This window comes from Saccopteryx leptura, chromosome 11, assembly GCF_036850995.1.
Source record: "Saccopteryx leptura isolate mSacLep1 chromosome 11, mSacLep1_pri_phased_curated, whole genome shotgun sequence".
In the NCBI taxonomy this organism is placed as follows: Eukaryota; Metazoa; Chordata; class Mammalia; order Chiroptera; family Emballonuridae; genus Saccopteryx; species Saccopteryx leptura.
Window position 1 is genome coordinate 79,741,905 of NC_089513.1, and position 25,206 is coordinate 79,767,110.

Genomic DNA, 25,206 nt, shown 5'->3' on the forward strand with positions numbered 1-25,206 from the left:
CATGGGGGCCCCAGTGCGCTCCCCAGAGCAGCCCAGCTCCTGCGCCCACCACATCTACCTCATTTGATCTCGGCGTTCCCTTCGGTTGTGAAGAGATGCAACCAGCCACAGCTGTGTGAGCGGTGCCTGGACGGGGGAAGTCCCCGATGCTCACGTCCGTTTCCCATCCGCACGGCCGTCACACAACATCCTTCAGGCTCATCAAGACCGTGGCGCTGGAGACGCCCTTGCGATGACGTTCCCTCGTGAGCTGGTGAGGAAGCACTTGCACTTCTAGATCAAAATTGGTTCTAAAAATCTTTTTTAGTTCAATAGAATTAGTTTCCTCTGTGCACCCCATATTCTATTTTATTCATAGAAATCTTTACTGGGAGGAAGGGGTGTCCCTGGACTTGATCAGATCGCCAGAAGGGTGATGGTCCCCAAAATGTAGGGGACCGACTCCTAGACAGCTGCCACCAGAGAGGCCCCCACAGCACAGGACAGAGGTACCTCCTCGCCCACGAGTCTGAAATGAACAGATTCCGTCCGTGTCCTCAAGATGTTTTCTGTCCTCCTGTACCAAGTGCCCCCTCCCGGGGGGGTTCCTTCACTGGGTACAGAAAACACAGAAAATGTAAAAGGCAATATTTGTGTGTGTGTGTGTGAGGAGAAAATGGTTCCCCACATTTGAAGAGAAACTCACACTTCCACATACGACATCACCCCTGAGGTCGGGTGGGAGGGAGTGTGAGGTGTGGGCTCCGCTCTGTGCCGGCTGCCCCCAGTCAGATGCAAGAAAATAGACTTTTCCTCCACCAAGGGGACCAGCAAGAGAACTCCACGCACCCACAACTGGCAAGATGATGACAGTGAATGGATGGAGGTAGCTGTCTCAAGGAAATACCACCAGCAGAATGCTGGTCTGGCGATTAATGTGAGGTAAAAACAAACATTACAAGAGATAAAAATAGTCGCTACATGTTAAAAGGGATCCATTCCCCATGAAGACATAAGAATTATAAATCAATGATGAATCACTTCATCACAGCCTCAAAAAACATACAACAGAGATGTCCATGACGACACGAAGAAACAAAACCCATTGTGATTGTCACATACCTCTTTATGATTTTTAAATCAAGCAGATGAAAAAATCAGTACGGAGAAGTCCACTTGAACAACACAATGAACGTCACTTTAATAAAGGCTTTGCAATTTGCTGGCGTACATACATCATGTGAAATGAAATTACACAACAGTATAATACAATTTTCGTGCTTATAAAAAAAGAAAGAATGGGGGGACATATACCAATAAGATTATCCTTGGTTATCTCTGGTGGGGAAATTATGGGGGAATCTTTTCTTTCTCACTTTCTGACCTTTAGTTTAAAATGATTTTGAGTATTCAGGTGGCTACAAAAGAAAAAGAAAAAAAGAGGCATATATTTTTAAAATGCATTTGCTCTCTCTTCGCAGTATTTCCTTAGGAATTTCTTGTATTCTGCTTTCCAACTCAGAGTTTAAAGCGTGCATCAGGGTTCATCAGCAATGCTTCAAATGACAGGCCACCAATGTTTCTTGTACAGCTAACCATCAATTAGCTATGCTGATGAAAAAGAGCAGGAGAGTGTTGCAGGAGGAAATGAAATCCTTCAGGATGAGAAGAAAAACAACTTGCCACCACCCTTGGCTTCAAGCCGTCTGTTGTTAAAACCTACCAGGGCAACAGGTAAATGCTCATCTCTTCTTGGAAGTGACGAGCTAATGAATAGAAAATAATATTAATTTCCTAAAAGCCTGTTCCTTTTCCAGCTTGCCTTCAGAGCAACCGTACCCAAATAATAACGTGGCCAAAATCCTCAGCAGCGAGGCAGAAGAGAGCTCCCCGAACGCGCGAGAGCGCGCGCGCGCGCGCGAGGACGGTGCACGCGGAGGGGCGGGCCGAGGGGAGGGCAGGCTCCCTGCAGCTGTTGCGCCGAGAGCCCAGTGAGACTTGGGCACTGCTGGGCGACAGACACCGGGGCGCAGACCGCTTTGCCAACCGCCAGCCCCAAGCAGGTGCAGGGAGCGAGTGGTTCCCGAAGTTCTCCGCGACCAGCACCATGGACAGCGCGCGCGGACCCGCCCCCGGGAGCTGGGACGCCACGGGCTTCTGGCAGGTCTGGCGTCACTTTGACGAGGACAGTGAGTAGTAGGACAAGTCGTCCCCACCCATCCCCCCACCCCCCGCGCGCCTGCAGGTGGGGACGTGGCCCCGCGCCGCGAGGGTTTCCCTGCAGGAAAAGGAAAGTTGTCTTCCAGCCTCGTTTACACAGGTGACCTAAGAGACGTTTGTTTGTGTACTGGAGTTGTCCGTGGAGATGCCTTGAGAAAGTTGAGGTGGGCGCAGGGACATGTCCCCCCACTCCCAGTCTGTGTGTGCGTGACTGTGGGGAGGCATAATCACACATGTCACCATGATGTATATTTGAGGCTGTGGGCTGACACCACTCTCCCCAAATTGGCTCACTTTTACTGTGTGACTTTGTGGTATAATCCTCACCCTCTCAAAATGGCGTGGGAGTGCATTTGATCAACTTTCAAAAAGACACTGTTCCCCCTGCCCCCCCCCAAATGTACCTGGAAACAAATGGGACTACCTAACATCTGCTTTTCCTTTATTAATTATTAACCATAAACAGATACCTAAAATGTGTGTCTTGAGCCTGCAAACTAAGATTCGATACTTAACACTTGTTAAATTTCCCCAAGCTTCCAAAGTCCTCGTGTTGGATTTTATTCTACAACTCATGTTTGCTTGAGGATTGACATTGTCGTTTTAAAATGTACATTTTTTTAAGTGTAAAAGGGAAAGCCTCCCTTTTCCAAATATGCATATAAACCCAACACAAAGCACTTTCTCTGGAATGTGCGTTTACTGATCAAACCCGTGTCTCCTAGAGGTAGACCTTGGCGCTGAGTGATCGGAATAGTCACATATAGTGTCCGCGAGAATCTGATGAACCGTGAGATTACGGACACCTTTAGATAAATATTAAAGGCCACGTGTTTCTCTGTGTGAGTGACTAGTATTTCTGCGTATCTCCTTGCATTTAGAAAGAGGTTACATAGAAGAGAAGGAGCTGGAGGACTTCTTTCACCAGATGCTAACGAGGTTGGGTACTGATGTAAGTATGTGTGCCCCGAAGCATTCATTATGTGTCTGTCTCTTGTGAAGTACAAGAGGCACTGACTTGTCCCCATTAATGCCTCTCTTCTTCCTCCGAGCATGTGATTTTTCCCCCCTCTCCTAGCAACGCGGAGGCAGGTTTTATAAGAGGTACAGCGGCAGCATTAGACCTGCTGGTCACTGGCTTTTGGCGTGACATCTGTCATCCGCTAGGAGAGCCTAACTGTAGATGCAAACAAATGTGTTTTGAATGCCTGTCTCTTTGGTGATGTCTCTGCTAATGGATTTTAGCCTGGAGATAAGCTAGCTCACTTTCTGTTCAGCAAGGTGGGATACCTTGTTGTTAAGAGTTTTACGATTGGGGTTCTGGGTGTTTAGGGCATTTGATGTTCCTTTGATAGCAAACTATGAACCATTTGAACTCATTTTTTTTTTTCACCATTATTCATTGAATTAGAAGAGGTTACAGATTTCTTAGGGAATGACAAACCCGAAAAATAACCCACATATCCAGAGCCCTGTATAAATATAACCAATTTATTTAGGATCAGTGTCCCTTCCCTATGGACACCGCCTTGGGGTATAGATGGAGTTTTGAGGATTCCCGTTAGAGAGCAGAGGAGAGTCTCACAGAGACACGGCCACCTGGTACAAACTCCACCAGGGGACACACGGGAACAGGGTAGCTCTGGAGACAGGAGCCTTTAAAGTGAACTGTGGAGATAACTCATCCTCAGTTGTCGTTGTTGACATGGGAGAATACTGAGAGCACCGCACCTCCATGTAGGACTCCAATGAGGGGAACCAGGGGCCTCCCATTACCGAGGAGAGCTCGGGGAGGGCACATCGAGGTAGGGGTTTGGGGGGACAGCCAGCTCAGAATAAAAGTGACTGCCCGCTGCCTCCAACACCACCCAGACTTCTTGCTCTCTCTGTTTATCTGTCTGCTTTTCATATCTATCTCTCTTTCTATGTGTGTCTCTTGTTTTCCTGCCCGTTTCTAACTGTTTCTCTTCCCTGTGTTTCAGGGTCCTCATCTCCCCATACCTGGACTTTCTCTCTGATGTCTCCATCTCTCTTCTCTCTCCCACCTCTTTCTAATCTCTATCTCCCATCTCTCTCTCTCCCCTTCTCTCCCTCTCTCTCTCCCCCCTTTCTCCCCCTCTCTCCCTCTCCCTCTCTCTCTCTCTCTCTCTCTCTCCCCCCTTCTCTTCTTCCCTTTCTCCCCCTCTCTCCCCCTCTCTCCCTCCCTCCCTCTCTCTCTCCCTCTCTCTCTCTCTCCCTCCCTCTCTTCTCTCTCTCTCCCCCTCTCCCCCCCCTCTCTCTCCTGTCTCTTTGTTTCTCCTTTATTCTATCACCAGTCTCTCTGTTTCTCAAAGCTCTCTCATCTTGCATCCTCACCCCGCCTCTTCCCCCCTCTTTCCTACCTCTCTGTCTCATCGCTCTTTACTTTAATATCTTTTCTTTGATCAGTTTCCTCTCTTCCTCCTCTCCCCTCTTCTCTCCCCACCCCTCCCCTTGCTCCTACTACCTGCTGCTGTCAATGCTGAGACTCACGGCGTTCTGATGCCATCTGGTCAAACGTGGCAGGCGTGTTTGAGGAAAACAAGACGATGTAGCCCCCCCACACACACCTGATGGAGTGATTTCCACTGAGCTTTTTCTGCATGGTGCACCTACACGCCCGTACACCCAAACGCAAACACACACAGCCCATGGTGCCAGCACGAGAGGGGCTACTCTCTCTGCTCCGTGGACGGTCCCATGAGGAAGGCTGGTCGGCAGGGGAGGGTGGGCGCCGTAGGGGAGAGTGGACGTAGTGTGGCCGTTCAAGTCTAGCGTTTGGGAACCTGGCACTGTTTGACAGTATCTGTGTCCCAACCTCTACATCAGAATCCATTCTTCATTGGTGGTCCTGTGCCGCCCTTCTTGGTAATAACCCTGCAGTCCACGGACAGGGAACAAGGCGATGACACGGTTGTGCGTGCCAGGGAGACGTGACATCTTTGGTAATTCAACAATGACTGTATTACTTTGGTTTCCTCTTTCATTCCTTTCCCCCTTCTAATTATACTTTCCTTAGAGGCCCAGGAGAAGATGGAGAGAATGAGTCTGTGTACTCAACCCAGTGCACCGTTTAGTGACAACCAGACATATCATATAATGAAGGTCCTGTTGATTCTTCCAACACCCTCGCCTTTGATCCTCTCTTTGCTCATGCGTTAGGAGAGCTCACTAGCTCTCAGTCTTACCGAGTCAGGATCCTGATTAGTGCCTGTTTGCTCGAGAAATGTCCGTCACGGTCCCCTCTGCTACAACACGATGAGCTCATTTCAAACGGCTAAGTGACCTGTCTTCCAGTGCACTAACCTAACCGTCAGGCTGTGAGCTCCGAATATCTGATAATCCTAGCTCTACGCTTCTGCAATTCCAGGGGCTTTAATGTGATCCTGTCTCTGGCCTGTTGTATAGGATGCGGTCACGGATGAAAATATGCAGAAGGTGAAACAGCAATTTTTGGCCACCCACGAGGTCCCTAGAGATGGTCGCATTCAGATGAAACAGGTGTGTCTCCTGACTGTGCCCCTGGCTAGAATTCCCTCCGCGAGGGAACGAGACTCGCGCACTTGGCCGGGAAATTAGAACGCTCTGCAAGGCGGCTGCTCTGGCTCCAGCTAATGCGTTTGAAATCATTGCCTGTCCCTTTTCATCTGCTTAGTAACAAAGAGCATATGGCGCTTCCAGCGTTTTATTTGGGTCAGCGAATGCTGACATTGGTTGTTTTATAATGGGGGGATTGATATGCCGGAGACTTCGCAGTTACCGTATCCAATATTTGCTTCTTGACAGTGTTCTGTTCCGATTCGACCTTGACATAAAGAGAAACTGGCAAGTTTTAGCTTTGGTAAAAAAGCCCCTCGGAAGGGTTGGTGGGAGGATTTACTGAAACAGTAAGTGGAGAGCTGGTTGCCACGGTGCCCGGCATGCAGTCGGCACTCAGTAGGTGGTCGCTGTTTTTCCTGTGGTGGGACCTTGAGCTGGCCCGCAGCCCACGAGACGGTAGGTAGGGCCGGGAAGGTGGGCTAAGCATTCCACAGCCCGCCAGGGCCCCTGCCCTGGACTCACTCCGTGGCCTCAGGCATGGCGCTGGGAGCACGGCCCCATCGTGGGAGAAACGGCCATTGTTTGTGGACGGCTCAGAAAGATGACGGTGCCCCCCCCCCCTCCCCAAGGCCTCCGGTTTGGCCGTGAACCCAGCCAGCAGGTCTGTTGGCTGAAACCCCGTGAGAACCACTCGGGGAAGGAAATGTGACCTTTGTTCACGGGAGCCAGCAGAGCGAGCCTCCTACACACAGCTGGAGGGTTGAGTTAATCACGGGGGGATCCTACACACAGCTGGAGGGTTGAATTCATCACGGGGGGATCCTACACACAGCTGGAGGGTTGAGTTCATCACGGGGGGATCCTACACACAGCTGGAGGGTTGAGTTCATCACAGAGGATCCTACACACAGCTGGAGGGTTGAGTTCATCACAGGGGATCCTACACACAGCTGGAGGGTTGAGTTCATCACAGGGGATCCTACACACAGCTGGAGGGTTGAGTTCATCACAGGGGGATCCTACACACAGCTGGAGGGTTGAGTTCATCACGGGGGGATCCTACACACAGCTGGAGGGTTGAGTTCATCACGGGGGGATCCTACACACAGCTGGAGGGTTGAGTTCATCAGGGGGGGATCCTACACACAGCTGGAGGGTTGAGTTCATCACAGGGGATCCTACACACAGCTGGAGGGTTGAGTTCATCACGGGGAACCTACACACAGCTGGAGGGTTGAGTTCATCACGGGGAACCTACACACAGCTGGAGGGTTGAGTTCATCACGGGGGGATCCTACACACAGCTGGAGGGTTGAGTTCATCACGGGGGGATCCTACACACAGCTGGAGGGTTGAGTTCATCACAGGAGGATCCTACACACAGCTGGAGGGTTGAGTTCATCACAGGGGGATCCTACACACAGCTGGAGGGTTGAGTTCATCACAGGGGGATCCTACACACAGCTGGAGGGTTGAGTTCATCACGGGGGGATCCTACACACAGCTGGAGGGTTGAGTTCATCACAGGGGATCCTACACACAGCTGGAGGGTTGAATTCATCACGGGGGGGACCACCCTCTGCAGCACCCTAACAGGCACTCAGAGGGCGTCGGCAGATGCTGCGTCACAGAGCCGGGCACTTGAAACCCGTATGGTTTTATTAACCGGCGTCACCCCATTAAATTTAATAATATTACAATAAAACAAGGAAACACAAAAAGTCAAAATGACAGTGGTCTGTTGCGTACCACTGACGTAAGGAAAAACCGGCAAGTGTTAGTTTGTAACATTACCGGCAAGTGTTTGCTGGTGAAATGACCTTATATAGGTTGTTAGGATTACATGAGTTACCTGTGTGAGCATTTAGAACACTTCAGGGCATACCTGAGAATTATTTGCCTTTTTTTATTTTTTATTTTCTAGTATTATTATAGAGTAAAATTAATATAGAACTGGAAGTTCTCAGAATAGTGTCTGGAACATACTGAGCATGAATAAATTCATGACTCAATCACAATGAAAGTAATAACACCAATCATCATTATTATTATTATTTTGGAATGTAAGCTAATGGAAGGCGGAGACCCAGAGTGTTTCATACCTCGTGAAGGTGCAATACCTTTTGGGAGAATGAGTCAGCCAAAAAATACCGAATGCAGGGCACAGGACGGCAGGCAGGGATGTGCATCCCGAGACCCGGCCTTTCTCCCGGGAGCATGTCCCACCGGCTTCGACCCCAGTGGCACTGGCCACGTCGCTGACCGCTGTGTCTCCCCACCGGTTTAGCTGGCCAGCATGTTCTTGTCCGAGGACGAAAACTTCCTTCTGCTCTTCCGCCGAGAAAGCCCCTTGGACAGCAGCGTGGAGTTCATGCAGGTGAGTGGTGGTTTTGTGTCTCGGTGGAGGGTGAAGGAGAGGAGAGGCTAGGATCCCATCCATGTGCTGTGACTGTCCTCACTCTCAGCCAGTCCCCAAGGGAAAGCCGCCCACAGGGGACAAGACCAGGCAAGGAAGCCCTTGTTGAGGGGCCAGGATGTCGGGCTGATCGCCTGTGTGCTTTCTGGCGTGCTGGCCCCGGGTTGCTCCAGGCTGACCAACAACTTCGGCCTGGGCCAGAGGACGGCTGTGATGGGTCAAGAGCAGGAGTCCCCAAACTTTTTACACAGGGGGCCAGTTCATTGTCCCTCAGACCATTGGAGGGCCGGACTATAAAAAAAACTATGAACAAATCCCTATGCACACTGCACATATCTTATTTTAAAGTAAGAAAACAAAACAGGAACAAATACAATAATTAAAATAAAGAACAAGTAAATTTAAATCAACAAACTGACCAGTATTTCAATGGGAACTATAGGCCTGCTTTTGGCTAATGAGATGGTCAATGTGCTCCTCTCACTGACCACCAATGAAAGAGGTGCCCCTTCCGGAAGTGCGGCGGGGGGCCGGATAAATGGCCTCAAGGGGCCGCATGCGGCCCACGGGCCGTAGTTTGGGGACCCCTGGTCAAGAGGGACACCTGTGATGGGATAAGGGGTGGAGGGGGTTCGTGGAGAATGCCACTGGAGGCCACCACCCTCAGCAGCCACGGTGGACTGCTGGCTCTAGAGAGTGCTGTCTAGACATCGAGACTCCGCGTGGTAACTGCTGACAACCACTTCTAGTTTTGAAGGCATTGATTCATTTCTAGCGAGCTCTCCCCACACAATCACTGTCACCAAGGAAAAGCTAGAGCTCTGTGCAGAGTCAGGACGGTTCTCAGAGCCGAGCCGTGGCAGACAGCCGCAGAGTCGACCCCAAGTTCCCGGAGGGCGACTGGCTCACGCCCTCCGTCCCTGTATTTCAGATTTGGCGCAAATACGACGCGGACAGCAGTGGCTTCATTTCGACTGCCGAGCTCCGTGTAAGTGACGCTGGAGCCCTCGCTGGTGAGGGGCCCTGGCACGTTCACCTTGCGGGGACTTGGTGTGTGTAGATCGGGAGTTGGATTTTCCGTGCATCCCAGAAACACGGGTCAGCGTTGGTTACTTTAAGCAAAATGCATTCCGTGTTCAGCAAGTGGCTGTGACCCCACTCTCTGTCTCGGGGAAAGTGCAGTGATTGGGGATGGACCACACTTTCTCCATGTTCCTCTCTGGGTTCCGTGAGCTCCCTTTAAACAGGGACAGCCCCCCCCCCCCCCCCGTTCTTGCATTACTCACTTGCTATAGATGCATCTTATTTCCTCCCGAGAACGCGCGAACCCTAGCCGCTCACACGAGGCCCCTGGAGGGCCGCCTGGTGCCGTTGCGCACCGGGTGAGACGCGGCTCCGCTCGCCACCTTGCAGGCCTTCCTCCGCGACCTCTTCCTCCAGCAGCAGACGGCGGTTTCCGAGGCCAAGCTGGAGGAGTACGCGAGCACCATGGTGAGCAGCCGAGCCTCCCGGGGGACCGGGCCCGGGGTGCCACACAGAGGACGCGTTTGCAGACTGAGCGGGGAGGCAGCTGCTTCGGCCTGTGTTCAGGGAGCTGTTAACCGGGAAATGACAGGCCTCCCCAAGTGAGGGGCAACAAGCCTTTATTTGAGATCGAGAAACAGTACCCCTTGCCTTTGTCCGAAGAGGAGACCAAGGCAAGCGGTATTTTTGAGAAAGGGAAGGGGACAGTGACATCCAGGGATGACAGGGGTTGCTGCTGGTGCAGAGGATGCCAACTCCCATGTTTTAAGCCTTCTCTTTGAGTCAGTCTGCACAGCAGTTGAGATGGACCCGTGTCTGTGAGTTGCTGCTTCCTTAAAGCTCAAGATCATCTGACTCCCCGTTGGAATAAAACCTCTTTGGAAGATGGTGTCACAGAAAGTGGCCCACGCATGACTGCTAGCCACAGTGTATCACCCTCAGATTTTTAGTGAATACCGAGTTTATGTTTACGGGACCAGATTGGATGTGGAGTATATCCAAACGCATAGAAGTAGAGCCTGAGTTTTAATAGATTCTGTGCCACATTTCGGATGCCAACGTGTGGGGAGAACGGGCTTTCAAAGTCATTTCAAAGAGTGAAAATGAGCTGGATTTAGGAAGTGAGGAAGAACGGGGGGGGGGGGGGGGCGGGGACTGATGTGTTTTAAGGCAAGAATCTGCTGGCTGCGTGCTCGGACGATGTCGCCGTCCCTGTTTCCCGGGTTTATTTAGACGTATCCTGCAGCGCTACGATGTTGTGAGGTCACAAAGTTCACTCGCCCCACAACTCAGATATGCAAAGAAATGTGTCTCCTCTCTCTTGCCCAAACCAGCCTGACCTCCTTTCTAATCCCATCCTCATTAAAGCTTAGTCTGATCCAATAAACTCAGACAGCCTCTCTGCATGGGGCTAAGTCTCTCCACGGAAGGGGGACGCTCAGCCTCTTAGGGACTTCTCAGTCATCTTCCTCCCCCGAAGACACTTCTCCAACAAACGGCATCAAGGTGGGTAAGGAGACGCCAGAGTAGCTCATGGGGCCTCTGCTCCTTCCGACGACCCCTGAGTCTGGGGCGGCAGGCATCCCCCGACCGACGGCCCATGCGCCTCGACTGCTTCCCCTCGGTGGAAAGTGATATTTCTCTGTACTCTGCCAGGATGTGCGTCTGCCTCCGCCCAGGTAGCCAGATACAGAGGCTAAAGGGAATTATATCTAGAACTCTCCAAGTGAGTTTCCCTTCCCAATCTTCCTTCCAACCCCCTGTGCTTCTGCTTCCCAGATGCGGATTTTTGACAAACACGGAGACGGCCGGCTGGATCTCAACGACTTGGCGAGGTGAGCGGCGTGGGTTCCGGACGGGCTCCCGAGGGGGTTAGCGACAGCGCGCCCTTCTTTCTGAAAGGCAGAGGTCAAGTCTTCTCTGTAGTCCTGAAGAGTGGGCGAACCTTTTCAGGATAAAAAGATCCCTTCGTGAAGACAGTGAACGTTCTTTTCCCCCAAATACACAATGGACAAAATACTTGTACAATTTATGAATGGGTCAGGGGCCAGCCCTGCCCACAGGGGCTTGAACATTCGTGGTCCCACAGAAGGACCCCATGACAAAAATGCCCCGAGTCCCATCTGCCGGCTCGGGGAATGTTGGACAGTTAGTTGGTAATAGAGGACACCAGACTGGACATCGGTGGCACTCTGGTCTCTGAGGTTGGTGTGGCCTCCTGCGGGCTGGACATGGAGGAAGAGGGAAAGCCCATAGGAGTGACCCAGTCCCTGCCACGTGCTGTCTGTGAGTCTGGCATGTGACACAGGCTAGCCTGTCAGCAGGTTCTGTCAAGACCGCCTGGACCCTCAATCGTCCTCTGTCCATCTCTGAGCGGAAGGACAGAGCAGAAATCCCGGGATCCAGGACACACGGACATCACCCCCTATGGTGACGTCTGCGACACCAGGTGCCTCAGGCTCAGCCTGGACGGCGTTTGTAGCCTGGACCGTGAGACGGGCCGATGGCGGAGACGGGGGTGGCTGGGAGAGAGAAACCACAGGGTGAGTTTTCAGGGACAGTGTCACAAGCAGATGCTCGTATCGTCCCTGGCAGAGATTCGCCTGATTTCAGGATCACCGGACCCTGTGCCAGCTACCTCCTCTCTGCCAGCTTGTAAAGGGGTGCCCACAAGGGAGGATCTCTCCTCGGTAATGCCCAGGGCACCGACCCCACCACCCTCTGCAGTCTGTTCTGGGCTTCATGGGAGCCGTCAGGCAGCCTGTGTGTCCTCCTCGGCTACTTTGCCCTGGAACTTAATCCTGATTTTGGCCACTTGGATGGTGACCAGGCACTGAGAGACCATCAGACCAGCTGGGGACAAGAGTGCACCTCCCAAAGGCATAGGGTAAAGGGATCTCAGTGCCCCCCGCCCCCCAAGAATGGCCTCTATCTCCTGGGTCCCGCCTGGCTCTTTTGGTCACTCAAGGCGAGAGTTTCTCCCGAGTAGAGGTCGGTTCTAGCTACGCAGAGAGCTGTGTGAGAAAGCCAGTGCTGAGCAGAGTACCTAGAACTTCCACACAAAAGATCGCAACCAGGGTGCAAACAAAAGCTTTTATCTCATCGCTCCCCCCAAAGGCAGCCACCCACCCACTTTCATTTCTGCCTCCTTCATGCCAAGGATTGCTTTCCAATCTACTCTTCTTACTCCCTTGTTACTTCTTTTAATATATATATATATATATATATATATATATATATATTTTTTTTTTTTTTTTTTTTACAGAGGCAGAGATAGACAGGGACAGACAGACAGGAACGGGGAGAGATGAGAAGCATCAATCATCAGTTTCTCGTTACGCGTTGCGACTTCTTAGTTGTTCATTGATTGCTTTCTCACATGTGCCTTGACCGCGGGCCTTCAGCAGACTGAGTAACCCCCTGCTGGAGCCAGCGACCTTGGGTCTAAGCTGGTGAGCTCTTTGCTCAAGCCAGATGAGCCCGCGCTCAAGCTGGCGACCTCGGGGTCTCGAACCTGGGTCCTTCCGCATCCCAGTCCGACGCTCTATCCACTGCGCCACCACCTGGTCAGGCTTTTACTATATATTTTAAAAGTTATTTTTCTTAGTGGTTGACTGAAAGATGACAATGAATACTGTATATTCATTTATGAAAATCTAATTTGGATTAATACCAACTTCATATCAATGTTATTCAAAAGCTTCGCTTCTGTGTAGTTACAGCCTCTCTCTTCTTCTCTGTGATGTTATCGTTCCACAAATTAGATCAACATAAATTTTTTTTTTCAATTTTTATTTTTAATTTATTGTATTAACATGGGTGTTTAATTATTGCTTTGCGCAGTTGTTTCTTTATAAAAATTTTTTTTTTTTTAATTGTTTTGGAGTGAGAAGCAGGGAGGCAGAGAGACAGACTCCTGCATGCGCCCGACTGGGATCCACCCAGCATGCCCACCAGGGGGTGATGCTCTGCCCATCTGGGTGTTGCTCTATTGCAACCAGAGCCATTCTAGCGCCTGAGGCAGAGGCCATAGAGCCATCCCCAGCGCCCGGGGCGAACTTTGCTCCAGTGGAGCCTTGGCTGCCGGAGGGGAAGAGAGAGATAGAGAGGAAGGAGAGGGAGAAGGGTGGAAAAGCAGATGGATGCTTCTCCTGTGTGCCCTGACTGGGAATTGAACCTGAGACTTCCACATGCTGGGCCTACACTCTACCGCTGAGCCAACCGGCCAGGGCCTGTGCAGTTGTTTCTTACGTCAAATAGCAAAAAAGGTCACACATAAAAATACATTTATATTGTCTTTTATATTTACATCTATTGGCATTCTTTTTTTTTTTTTTTCTCATGTGGATTCAGGATACTGTCGACTGTCTTTCCGTTTCGAATTCCCTGTAGTGATTCTTTCAGGTCATAGCTGTTGTTTTGATAGTTGTTCTTTCATTTAGTGACTTGTTTGAATGCAATCTGCAAAGCCCGTGCCTTTGTCCTGGGGGAATCCTGAATCTCTGCTCGGTTAGGGTCATGGTCAGCTTGTGATTGAACAGGAATCCCCTCGAGTGCTCAGAACTCACTGAGGCGCATCTTCGACATTTAGCCACGCTGTCTGCACGTCTGCCGAAGCCTGCACTTGGCCTGCACCTGGCCTGCACCTGGCCTGCGTGGGCGGGAAGAGAAGCCGGAGGTGCCAGGGCTGAGCCTTCTCTGCACACAAACCCTGGGCACGGGTGTCGCCCCGTGCATCTGTGTGTGGTCTTCTGTTCCCAGAAATACCTTGTAGCTTATCAAGCACCTCCTTCCTTAAGCAGCTGCCTCCCATTGTTTCTGCCAAATGGTTTTCCCGCTGGGTGAGTTCAAAGTCAGGTCATCGAAAGACATCCCTGCGAGCGGGGTCTCCCAGGGCACTCTCAGAGGTCAGAAACAATGACACTTCTCTGGGAATCGGGCTTTGAAAGAGCTTCCACCCTGGTCTTCCCATTAGAGTAGCTTCTAGGCCGCCAGTTCCCCCCTGGGGTTGTGGGGTCTTGGTTTTCGAGGCTGCCACGGAGCTGGGGTTAGAGTGAGAAACACGTCAGGATGGTTACATGCCCAGAGTGCTCCGTTCTTACCAAGGTTTCGTCATTTCCCCAAATAAACACACTCATATCTTTTTTTCTGGCCTTTGGTTAATTTCCAGAGTTTTTTTAAAAAAAGAAGTTATTCTGATGACCCCCCCTCCTCTCCCCCAGGTTTCTTGTTGCTTTCGTGGAGGAGAGAACTTTCATCACCTGTTCCCGTGCCATTTTCCACTAAGATGCATTTTCCACAGTCTTTCTCTGCCGACTCCTAAGCTCCGTGAAAGCCCTGGTGTCTTTATTTGTTTGTATAGTCTATAAATTCTTATTTTTCAAGCCCCAGTCTTGTTCTGCAGAATCATCTGGAAATTGCCCGCCTTTTCTCACACCAGAGTGATGCGTTTGGTTTAACTGAGAGTTGATCGATAGATCCTCAGGTCAATTCCTTTTTTAAAATTTTTTTCCCCATTTTCTCCCATTTAGGATTCTGGCTCTTCAGGAAAACTTTCTTCTCCAATTTAAAATGGACGTAAGTAGTGACGTCCCTCTCGACGGGTGTACAGCACGGGTCTCCAAACTACGGCCCGTGGGCCACATGCGGCCCCCTGAGGCCATTTATCCGCCCCCCCCCCCCCCCCCCCCCCCCGCCGTACTTCTTTCATTGGTGGTCAGTGAGAGGAGCATAGTTCCCATTGAAATACTGGTCAGTTTGTTGATTTAAATTTACTTGTTCTTTATTTAAAATATTGTATTTGTTCCAGTTCTGTTTTTTTTTTTTTTTTACTTTAAAATAAGATATGTGCAATGTGCATAGGGATTTGTTCATAGTTTTCTTTATAGTCCGGCCCTCCAACGGTCTGAGGGACAGTGAACTGGCCCCTGTGTAAAAAGTTTGGGGACCCCTGGTATACAGCGTTCTCGTGTCCCTGTAGATTCGAGAGGGCGGGAAGGGAGGCGCCTGCTCCAGAGGCCCGTGAAGCCCAGGGTTAAGCTCGAGGGGCTAAGGGTCATCGACTCCGAGTTTGTGAACGTTGTCTAAGACCCTGGGAAAAGCGGACAACGGACGTGTCACACTGCTGGATGTCCACACTGTCTCCTCCACACACAGGCTTGTTCCGCTGAAGAAAGAAAGAGGGACTTTGAGAAAATCTTTGCCCACTACGACGTTGTGAGTATGTCTCCTCCTTGTGTGTCTCCTGGCCATCGGTAGGCGGGGCCGTCCCACCCACGGACCCCCACCCTTAGACGATGAATGGCACCCACATCTGTGCTGCTGTGTCGAGGTTCGCTCAGCTCTGGCTGAGAAGAGAATAAAACCCACACCCCGTTTTTTTATTTTGTTTTGCTCCTTGGTTCTAAACTAGGAAACGTTTCTCCTTTTTCGTCTTTATCTAGAATATTATGCTCAAAAACAAAATCAAGCAATCATATAAAAAAAGAAAACCTTCATCGGCCTGACCTGTGGTGGCGCAGTGGATAAAGCGTCAACCTGGAACGCTGAGGTCGCTGGTTTGAAACCCTCCACTTGTCTGGTCAAGTCACATATGGGAGTTGATGCTTCCTGCTCCTCCCCCCTTCTCTCTCTCTCTCTCCTCTCTAAATGAATAAATAAACAAAAAAAATTAAAAACAACAACAAGCCTGACCAGGCGGTGGCGCAGTAGATAAAGCATTGGACTGGGATGCGGAAGGGCCCAGGTTCGAGACCCCGAGGTCGCCAGCTTGAGCGCAGGCTCATCTGGTTTGAGCAAAAAGCTCACCAGCTTGGACCCAGAGTCGCTGGTTACTCGGTCTGCTGAAGGCCCACGGTCAAGGAACATATGAGAAAGCAATCAATGAACAACTAAGGTGTCGTAACAAAAAACTGATAATTGATGCTTCTCATCTCTCTTCGTTCCTGTCCGTCCTTCTCTCTGACTCTCTATCTGTCCCTGTAAAAAACAAAAGCAAAAAACAAACAAACAAACAACAACAAAAACCTTCATCAAACCCAAAGAAACAGAGGCAAGGTCAGACCTATTTGACATCACAACATTTTCTCTTGTAGGGTTATTTGGTCTTTGGGGGAGGTAGAGAAAATAATAATTTCATTCACACGAAGTATGGCATGAATATTGAATTTTTTGACGACAAGGTAAAATGATGCAAGAACGAAGAAAAATAAGGAAAAAGTTGGGAAGGTCAAAGAGGTGTCATCCAGAAACTGTCCAGACCAGACACACCTGTGAGTCGTGTGCTGAGCAGGAAGGAGGCGCCGGGAAGAGGCAGCGTAGCCTCCGGCACCAGCTCCCCGGGTTGGGATCGGGGCTTACTGGCCACGTGCCCTTGGGCAGGGTTCTGAACCTCCCTCTGCTCGTGTCCCTGACCTGTGAGAGAAGGAGAGTGAGGACCACGGCACCTGCCTCGTGGGTGGTTAGGAGAATCACGTGAGTCCATGTGTGTGAAGCTCTGAGGTGTGTGCCTCACGTGTAACAAGTTCTGTATTAGTGTTTGGCAAATACACGAAGGGAAGAATAGTTTTTTTTTTTTTTTTTTTTTTTTTTAATTTTTTTATTTATTCATTTTAGAGAGGAGAGAAGGGGGGGGAGAGAGAGAGAGAAAGAGAAGGGGGAGGAGCAGGAATCATCAACTCCCATATGTGCCTTGACCAGGCAAGCCAGGGTTTTGAACCGGCAACCTCAGTGTTTCCAGGTTGACGCTTTATCCACTGCACCACCACAGGTCAGGCAAGAATAGGTTTTTTTTTTTTTTGTTTTTTTTTTTTTTTATTTATTCATTTTAGAGAGGAGAGAGAGAGAGGAGAGAGAGACAGGGGGGAGGAGCTGGAAGCATCAACTCCCATATGTGCCTTGACCAGGCAAACCCAGGGTTTCGAACTGGCGACCTCAGCATTTCCAGGTCGACGCTTTATCCACTGCGCCACCACAGGTCAGGCAAGAATAGTTTTTTTTAAATGATATGTTAAAGGTGCAGGATGAGGAAACTTTGAAAAGAAGAGCTGAGAGGTGTCCTAGGTGGAACTTTAGAGGAGAAACTGAAATATTGTAACATGTATTGAATTCTATAGACAGTCTCATAAAATAGGTAGAAAAGAAAATAAACATCTTACGTACAGACCAAATAATCATTCTAATATGCTCACTCAGGCCCTGGCTGGTTGGCTCAGCGGTAGAGCTGATGTCAGCCTGGCGTGTGGAAGTCCCAGGTTTGATTCCCGGCCAGGGCACACAGGAGAAGCACCCATCTGCTTCTCCACCCCTCCCCCTCTCCTTTCTCTCTCTCTTTCTTCCTCTCCTGCAGCCGAGGCTCCATTGGAGCAAAGTTGGCCCGGGCGCTGAGGATGGCTCTGTGGCCTCTGTCTCAGGTGCTAGAGTGGCTCTGGTTGCAACAGAGCAATGCCCCAGATGGGCAGAGCATCGCCCCCTGGTGGGCATGCCGGGTGGATCCCGGTCGGGCGCATGCGGGAGTCTGTCTGCCTCCCCGTTTCTAACTTCAGAAAAATATTTTTTAAAAAAGTTTACTCAATCTCATTTCTCTTGATTTAAAAGACGTATTTTCATAATGATCGCATCACTGGTAAATCATAGAGCAAACCAAACAAATGTCCACCCATCTTTCAAAGGATAAATATGATGTAATGCTTATTAACCACAACCTATTTGAGAAGCAAGTCAAATCAGCATGGGTCATGTTAGTGGTGTTTGCAAAAGCCAGGGAGCTCCAAGCTGCTGCTTCCTCTGTGGTTAGATGGAGGTGGAAGGGGGTATTTACAATGAATTATTTTAATTTATGTGGGACACTCACACCCTGCCCAGGGAACATAAGTTGGAACACAGCATGTCTGAGCCCGTGGGCTGTCACCAAGGAATATTTATTTGGTCTCATCACTTAATTTGTTCTTTAGCTTTTTGACTTCAGGAAAATAATATTGGGTTGACTGAATCTTTTATCTTTCAGAGTCAAACGGGAGCCCTGGAAGGTCCTGAAGTGGACGGGTTTGTAAAGGACATGATGGAGCTTGTCCAGGTGACCTCACAAGCCTGTAGACCCCACCCATCATGCATTGGGGCTGCCATTTTGGTGGATTCCATTGTTTATTTTGAGGAGGAATCAGGGCTGAACATTAACGCTGAGAAATCTAGGGATGTGGTCTATTTGGCAACGTTTGAGCTTCTGTGAAACCCAACTGTCTCCGTCTCTCTGATGACCATTTGTAGATTTGGTTAAGTGACGCCCCCTTGGAGCTCCGTACCACCCTTTAAACGTCGTCTGTTTTACTGAGGGAGCCCAGTGCTGCTGTGTTTATGACTGCTTTACTGTTTGATTACAGAAAGTCTTCCTCTCTTGGACTTAGTTATTGAAAATAACAAAAACTTTAAATCTTGTATAATGAATCCTATAACTTGGGATTTTAATTTTTTTTTTTTAAATTGAAGAGCTATTCCAACAGCCCAGCTGACAAGATAAGGAAAGATAAGAGGAAAGGGAAGGGAAGGAAGGGAATGGAAGGGAAAAGAAGGGAAGGGAAGGGAGGGAAGGGAAAGGAAGGGAAGGGAGGGGAAGGGAGGGGAGAGGAGGAGAAGGGGAGGGGAGGGAAGGGAGGGGAGGGGAGGGGAGGGGAGGGAAGGGGAGGGAGGGAGGGAAGGGGAGGGGAGGGAAGGGAAGGGAGGGGAAAGGAAGGGAAGGGAAGGGGAGGGAAGGGAAGGGAAGGGAGGGGAAGGAAGGAAAGGGAAAGGAAGGGAAGGGAAGGGAGGGGAGAAGAGAAGAAGGGAGGGGAGGAGAGAAGAGGGGAGGGGAAGGGAGGAAAGGGAAGGGAGAGGAAGGGAAGGGAAGGGAGGGGGGAAGGGAAGGGAAGAGAAGGGAAGGGGAGGGAAGGGGAGGGGAGGGAAGGGGAGGGAGGGAGGGAAGGGGAGGGGAGGGAAGGGAAGGGAGGGGAAGGGAAGGGGAGGGAGGGAGGGAAGGGGAGGGGAGGGAAGGGAAGGGAGGGGAAGGGAAGGGAAGGGAGGGGAGGGAAGGGAAGGGAGGGGAAGGAAGGGAAGGGAAGGGAAGGGAAGGGAAGGGAAGGGAAGGGAAGGGAAGGGAAGGGAGGGGAAGGGAAGGGAGCCTGAGTTGGCTGTCATGACACTGCTGAGGTTGGATGGATGGGACTTGGCTTGTAGCTGCATCACGGAGCTGTGTAGTGTTGGGGGACAGTCGCTGTGGACAGCCTGTGAACAGTAGACTGACCCAGTGAAGCAGATACTTTCCAGCTGCTTCTTTGCTATAGGACAGTGTAGCCACGGAGTTTGGGAATCTCACATCCTTCAGGATTTCCTGAGGTTTGTCAGGGCACAGTGATTTAATCCTGACTGGTCCAGGTGTCAATCATTCACTGTGGACGGAACCCCAGAGCTGTTTAGACATTTGATTGAAACTGTGGAGTTGTTGTTGTTGTTGTTGTTGGCAGAATGTTTCCCAGGTATAGAATTAAATGAGCACTTACTAGGTGTTTCAAGGCAAGCTCTGGGGAGACAGACCCAGCTCTGTTTCCAGGATTTGAGGGGAGTAGACAAGCGTTTTCCAGCCAGTTATCCCAGTCCCGCTCTCTCACCTTCCCATGTGATGGACTGAGGGGAAAAGTGCGTTTTCACGTGAAAGGCTGTGATACCGTGTGTAGTGATAAAGAGAGGTGCTCTGGGGCGTCCTCCCTGCCTAGCTTGTACCCTGGTTCTGACGCGTACCAGCTACGTGACAACAGTGAGCAGGTGGACTGACCTCTGTGTGCTTTGGCTCCCTAGTCTGTAAATTAAAGATGAGAGCCGACACAGCCTCAGAAAGTGGATCTGAAGATTTGAATCAATATCTGCAGAGGCCTCCGATCCGGGTCCTGCATGCACTCTGGACTGTGCATTGTTATTAAAACTGAGCCCCTCAGTGGTTGCAGGAGATTTTTCTTCCATGGTCGAAGACTTGTGAGCAGTGGTATTCAGTTCTTCTCACTCCTAGAAAGTTGTCAAGCCTTAGAAACATAGCTTAAGAAGTCCAAAGAAGCTTCCCTGACATACAAGCGCATTCGTACCCACTCTTTACCCCCTGCCCTATAACGCACACATTCACCCACCAAAAACATTTCCACTCATTTGAAGGAACTTATTTTATGTGCAAAAAAACAAATTAGAAAAAAAAAAAGAAGAAAAGCTTAGAATTGCTTGAATAAGGTAAATGCATTGCCAAATTTGTTTATGCTAAAGTGTAAATGACTACCATCCCTTCTATGCCTTTTCTACAAGGTGGGATTTGTTCAGAGGCTCCTGGGGCAGGGGCACCATGTCTTGGAGAACGGATGCAGCGAATGTGGTTGAAGATGCTGATGACCAAACATCCCCACGTTGTAACTATACAACAGGGAGTTGCTGACATGGAGTCACGGAGTGTAGCTAGCAGTGGTTACCTCTAGGTCACAGTTCCTTGGGTAACACTTTTACCTGCTTGGCATTGACACCAGGGAGCTATCTTCTGTGAGCCCCCCCCCCCCCCCACACACACACAAAGAGAAACTACGGACAAGGTGTCACATCATAGCTGCAGAGTGAAATCGTTCAGGGACTCTCGACAGAGGAGTGACGTGGGCCACCTTTAGCTTCTGGCCCCAGAGTCTTTCCTCCCGATGTCTCCCAGAACCCTGCCCCACGCTCTGGTGCCCTCGTCTGTCCTGTCCTGTTACACCTGCTACGGGGGTGGATCTGGGGTCAGCCGTCTGCCCCGTGGGCCAGTGAACACATTTGCTTGTCTTTGTGTGGCTGCCTCATTCAAGAAAGAAAGGTCTTGTTTTCTCAGGAGGTTGTTTTTTTTGTTTGTTTTTTTTGTTTTTTGTATTTTTCTGAAGCTGGAAACGGGGAGAGACAGTCAGACAGACTCCTGCATGCGCCCGACCGGGATCCACCCGGCACGCCCACCAGGGGGCGATGCTCTGCCCACCAGGGGGCGATGCTCTGCCCCTCCGGGGCATCGCTCTGTTGCAACCAGAGCCATTCTAGCGCCTGGGGCAGAGGCCAAGGAGCCATCCCCAGTGCTCGGGCCAACTTTGCTCCAATGGAGGCTTGGCTGAGGGAGGGGAAGAGAGAGACAGAGAGGAAGGAGAGGGGGAGGGGTGGAGAAGCAGATGAGCGCTTCTCCTGTGTGCCCTGGCCGGGAATCAAACCCGGGACTTCTGCACGCCAGGCTGACGCTCTACCACTGAGCCAAACAGCCAGGGCCTGTTTTTTTTTTTTTTTTTAGAGATTTCTTTGGAAGCGAGGAAGCCTGGAGGTGAGGGTGGGGGGCGGGGAACGCCTCCCAGGTCTCCTGAACCCCACCCTGAAGACGGCTGCCTCTTCCACTCACTCCCAACCACTCCCCTCGTCCTCGGTTTGGGAAACCCAATTGTCGGTTTTCCGTTCTCTCTGGAGGTTGGCTAATCTAGAGTTACCGCCGTTCACGCAGCTGCACTAGGCCAGCCCTTCGCTTCCCCGTGAGGAACGGCGTGAACTGGGGAATCAAGCCCTTGATGGGCGGCAGAGGACTTGGAGTTAAAAACACTGCTGAGACTTCCCAGCTCGGAGCCTGTGTTTCCTACTCTGTCAAAGACCCGTGATTATTTACCTCCCGAGGTTATTGTGGGGGATCAAACAAGATAATCTTGGGAGAATCCCTTTGTTCAAAAGTTGCACTTTTGCTGGCCTTTGAAATTAAAATATTTCCCCAGCGGACATGGTTTCACCATTCCTCCTCAGCCTGGAAAATCTCCCCTGGAATAAACAAACCCCCGAAGTCCCTCACTCAACAGCGTAATGTTTCAGCTTTCATTCATTTACAACCCTTGTTAAGACTCGAAGCGCAGGCACCCCCCCCCCCCCCACGGGGAGGTAACGAAATGTTTCTTCCTCCACTCTCAGGGACAATAGCTTTATGCTCAAATTGCAGAAGAGGCAGGCTCTCTGTGAGAACGCCTGAGCGGTGATGTGGGGATAGAAGTTGGGAGGCCTGAAGGGAGGTGCTGAGACGTGACCTGGTCCTGGGGCCACGCTGGTGGGAGGCGGAGGTGGCCCGTGGCCAGGGGGGGTCTCTCAGAAGCAGGTGTCCCCCTGAGCGTCTGAGCGGGAGGGGAGGCGGGCGTCAGAGGGCTGCCACTGTCTCTGCCTGTTGACCTGTCGTTTCTGTCGCCCTCAGCCCAGCATCCGCGGGGTGGACCTTGACAGGTTCCGGGAGATCCTTTTACGTCACTGCGACGTGAACAAGGACGGGAAGATCCAGAAGTCCGAGCTGGCCTTGTGTCTTGGGCTGAGAATCCGCCCGTGATCCGCAGGCTGCTGCTCTGCCATCTGCTCTGCGTATTTCTGACCCCCTGCTGGTGAAATCGTTATCTGTGCTTTGCTGTTGGGGACACAGGGAGCAAACTTTGTAACAGATGGCGTGGTATTTGTCACACAGGACCCTCGGTCCCTGTTTCTTGGCCCTGGCGTTTTCTGGCCTCACCGAAAGCCCCCATACAGGGCCTGTGTTCCTTTCCCTTAGATCTCAGGCTTTCTTGTCCCCCCCCCCCCCCAGTGAACCAGCCCAGTCCCCCACAGTGACAGGGTGCGGACAGCCGAGTCTGATCTGGGATCCGTGCCCTCCTGTGAGCTTCCACTGAGTGTGAGCACTGTGTGTGTCCCCACCACCCCCTCCTGTGAGCTTCCGCTGAGTGTGAGCACTGTGTGTGTCCCCGCCACCCCCTCCTGTGAGCTTCCGCTGAGTGTGAGCACTGTGTGTGTGTGTCCCCACCACCCCCTGCTGTGAGCTTCCGCTGAGTGTGAGCACTGTGTGTGTGTGTGTCCCCACCACCCCCTGCTGTGTGCCAATAGATTCTGACCTGGAAATAAACTCGCTGCTTCAGACAAAGATGCACTGGTGATGGTTTGGTTTTGTGACCTTTGAACTGTTCTACCTGACGGTTTGACAGACAAACGACTTCTCTAACTCGGGGTCGGGGGAGGAAGAGAGAGAGAGAGAGAGAGAGAGAGAGAGAGAGAGAGGGGGCAAGATCCTAATGAAATCCACACAACACCACGCCTGATGCCCTGTGAGTGTGGTCAAAGGAACAACTCTTGACGTGGGTCGACTGTGTTTAGGAAACCAGGAGATTCACTGCACCCCCATCACACCCCAGAATACGCTGGGTTGATCCTACCACGTCCTTGATTGTGTGATTTAACTTCTCTAAACGCCATACAAAGCAGGAAAAACAAAAACAATGAGCTGATAGGGTGCTGGGACAGTTTAGTGAGAGTATATGTTTAGAAACTGCCTCATTCCTTACTGCGGATCGGAGAGGCTTTGTGTCTGGTTTCAAGGTGTTTCAGGCTCCTGTGACCCGTTAAAAGAGAAACGTTGGCGAACTCTGGCCCCCCCAGCGCTCCGAGGTGAGCAGTGGTCTCCTCTTCTTTGTGGCTGGGCTCGCCTGGTCTGTGAGCTGGGAGACCCTCACGCCCCCGACTGTCTTGTTCTCTTGCACTGTCTTGAAATACACGTTTTTCAGGTTAAATAAAGAGGCAGCTCTCTTTCGTCTACCAGACTAGATCGTGACCGCTTTCTCTTAGACGCTTCCCCCCCCACCACCACCATCACAAGAACAACAATATCCTCCCAACTCCCTTAACCGCTGGGGGGGGGGGTATGTTTTTGTGTCAGCGTCTAAGAGAAGTTGCGAAACTATAATTGCTAACAGCCAATATTTATTTATTTATTTATTTATTTATTTATTTATTTATTTATTATTATTATTATTTTTTTACAGAGACAGTGAGTCAGAGAGAGGGATAGACAGGGACAGACAGATAGGAACAGAGAGAGATGAGAAGCATCAATCATTAGTTTTTCGTTGAGCGTTGCAACACCTTAGTTGTTCATTGATTGCTTTCTCATATGTGCCTTGACCACGGGCCTTCAGCAGACCGAGTAACCCCTTCCTGGGGCCAGTGACCTTGGGTTCAAGCTGGTGGGCTTTTGCTCAAACCAGATGAGCCCGTGCTCAAGCTGGGGACCTCGGGGTCTTGAACCTGGGTCTTCCGCATCCCAGTCCGATGCTCTATCCACTGCGCCACCACCTGGTCAGGCCCAATATTTATTTTTAATGAACAACTCTTACTCATCCGGGAATAACACAAATTGAATGCCAATGCCACACCCTGCTGCTCTCACGTGTTCAGGTGGTTAGAATTCAGCCACTTTTGACCACACAACACGGCTTTAAAACAGGAAAGTATAAGCAAATACTATACCCCATCAGGAACAACTGGAGATTAGATAGTCCTGCTAACAGATGGATGCATTCACCCAGATGCCTGATTGTCCAGAATCATTCTGGTCCCTCTGACTACTGTGGATGGATGGTGCATGGATATGTGATTCAAACTGGGCCAGCTCCACTCCCTCTGGGAACTTGGACTTGGGTTGAAAACGTTCATCTTCCTCTCAACATCCAAGGCCGAAATCTGTAAAATGGAGCCACTGTTAGGAGGCTGCCTCTAGAAAGTGTTCTTCATTGAGGCCTCCCCGTGATCATCATTTGCTTTCCAATCGATTGATGTGGCTTAGGAATACTCGCCGGTGACATTTGACCGGAAGCGTCTCATTTCTATTGATTTGCTTCTTGCTTTTATTCCAATCATAAATTGAATTTACCCTATAGCTTATTGAGTACCTAGTGTGTAAATAAGCCCCATGGCTTCCCTGCCCGCCACCCTCTTTTCTTCAAGGTAGTAGACAGCGGTGTCTTCTAATCCAATTGTTTTCTTTATGTGGACTGTCACGTCCAAGAAAGGCTCCAAGAAACCTGAAGAAAATCAGGAAGCACCCAGATGCCACAGGCAGCCCGGTTACACTTCGAGTCCACAAGGTCGGTCTCCGGGCAGGTCCACTCCAACGTGGGCGTCTCTTCGGAAGCCGCGTAAACGATGATCTCATT

The 25,206-nt window shown here is 50.6% G+C and overlaps 1 protein-coding gene across 4 annotated transcripts; it reads left to right on the forward strand.

Annotated features, from left to right (window-relative positions):
• Positions 1-1,978: 1,978 nt before the first annotated feature.
• Positions 1,979-23,143, forward strand: SCGN (secretagogin, EF-hand calcium binding protein). Of its 4 annotated transcripts, XM_066352710.1 has the most exons (12): positions 1,979-2,168; positions 3,081-3,151; positions 5,626-5,718; positions 8,045-8,134; positions 9,105-9,161; positions 9,587-9,664; positions 10,976-11,031; positions 14,728-14,773; positions 15,353-15,412; positions 18,201-18,269; positions 22,431-22,906; positions 22,952-23,143. In XM_066352710.1, the coding sequence occupies exons 1-11, from the start codon at positions 2,087-2,089 to the stop codon at positions 22,557-22,559; spliced, it is 831 nt and encodes a 276-aa protein (XP_066208807.1). In that variant the 5' UTR covers positions 1,979-2,086; the 3' UTR covers positions 22,560-22,906; positions 22,952-23,143. The 4 variants fall into 4 exon arrangements, with proteins under 4 accessions (XP_066208807.1, XP_066208810.1, XP_066208811.1 ...); XM_066352713.1 differs by lacking the exon at positions 22,952-23,143 and having other exon boundaries at positions 15,353-15,416; positions 22,431-22,567; XM_066352714.1 differs by lacking the exons at positions 22,431-22,906; positions 22,952-23,143 and adding an exon at positions 22,157-22,396 and having other exon boundaries at positions 15,353-15,416.
• Positions 23,144-25,206: the final 2,063 nt, after the last annotated feature.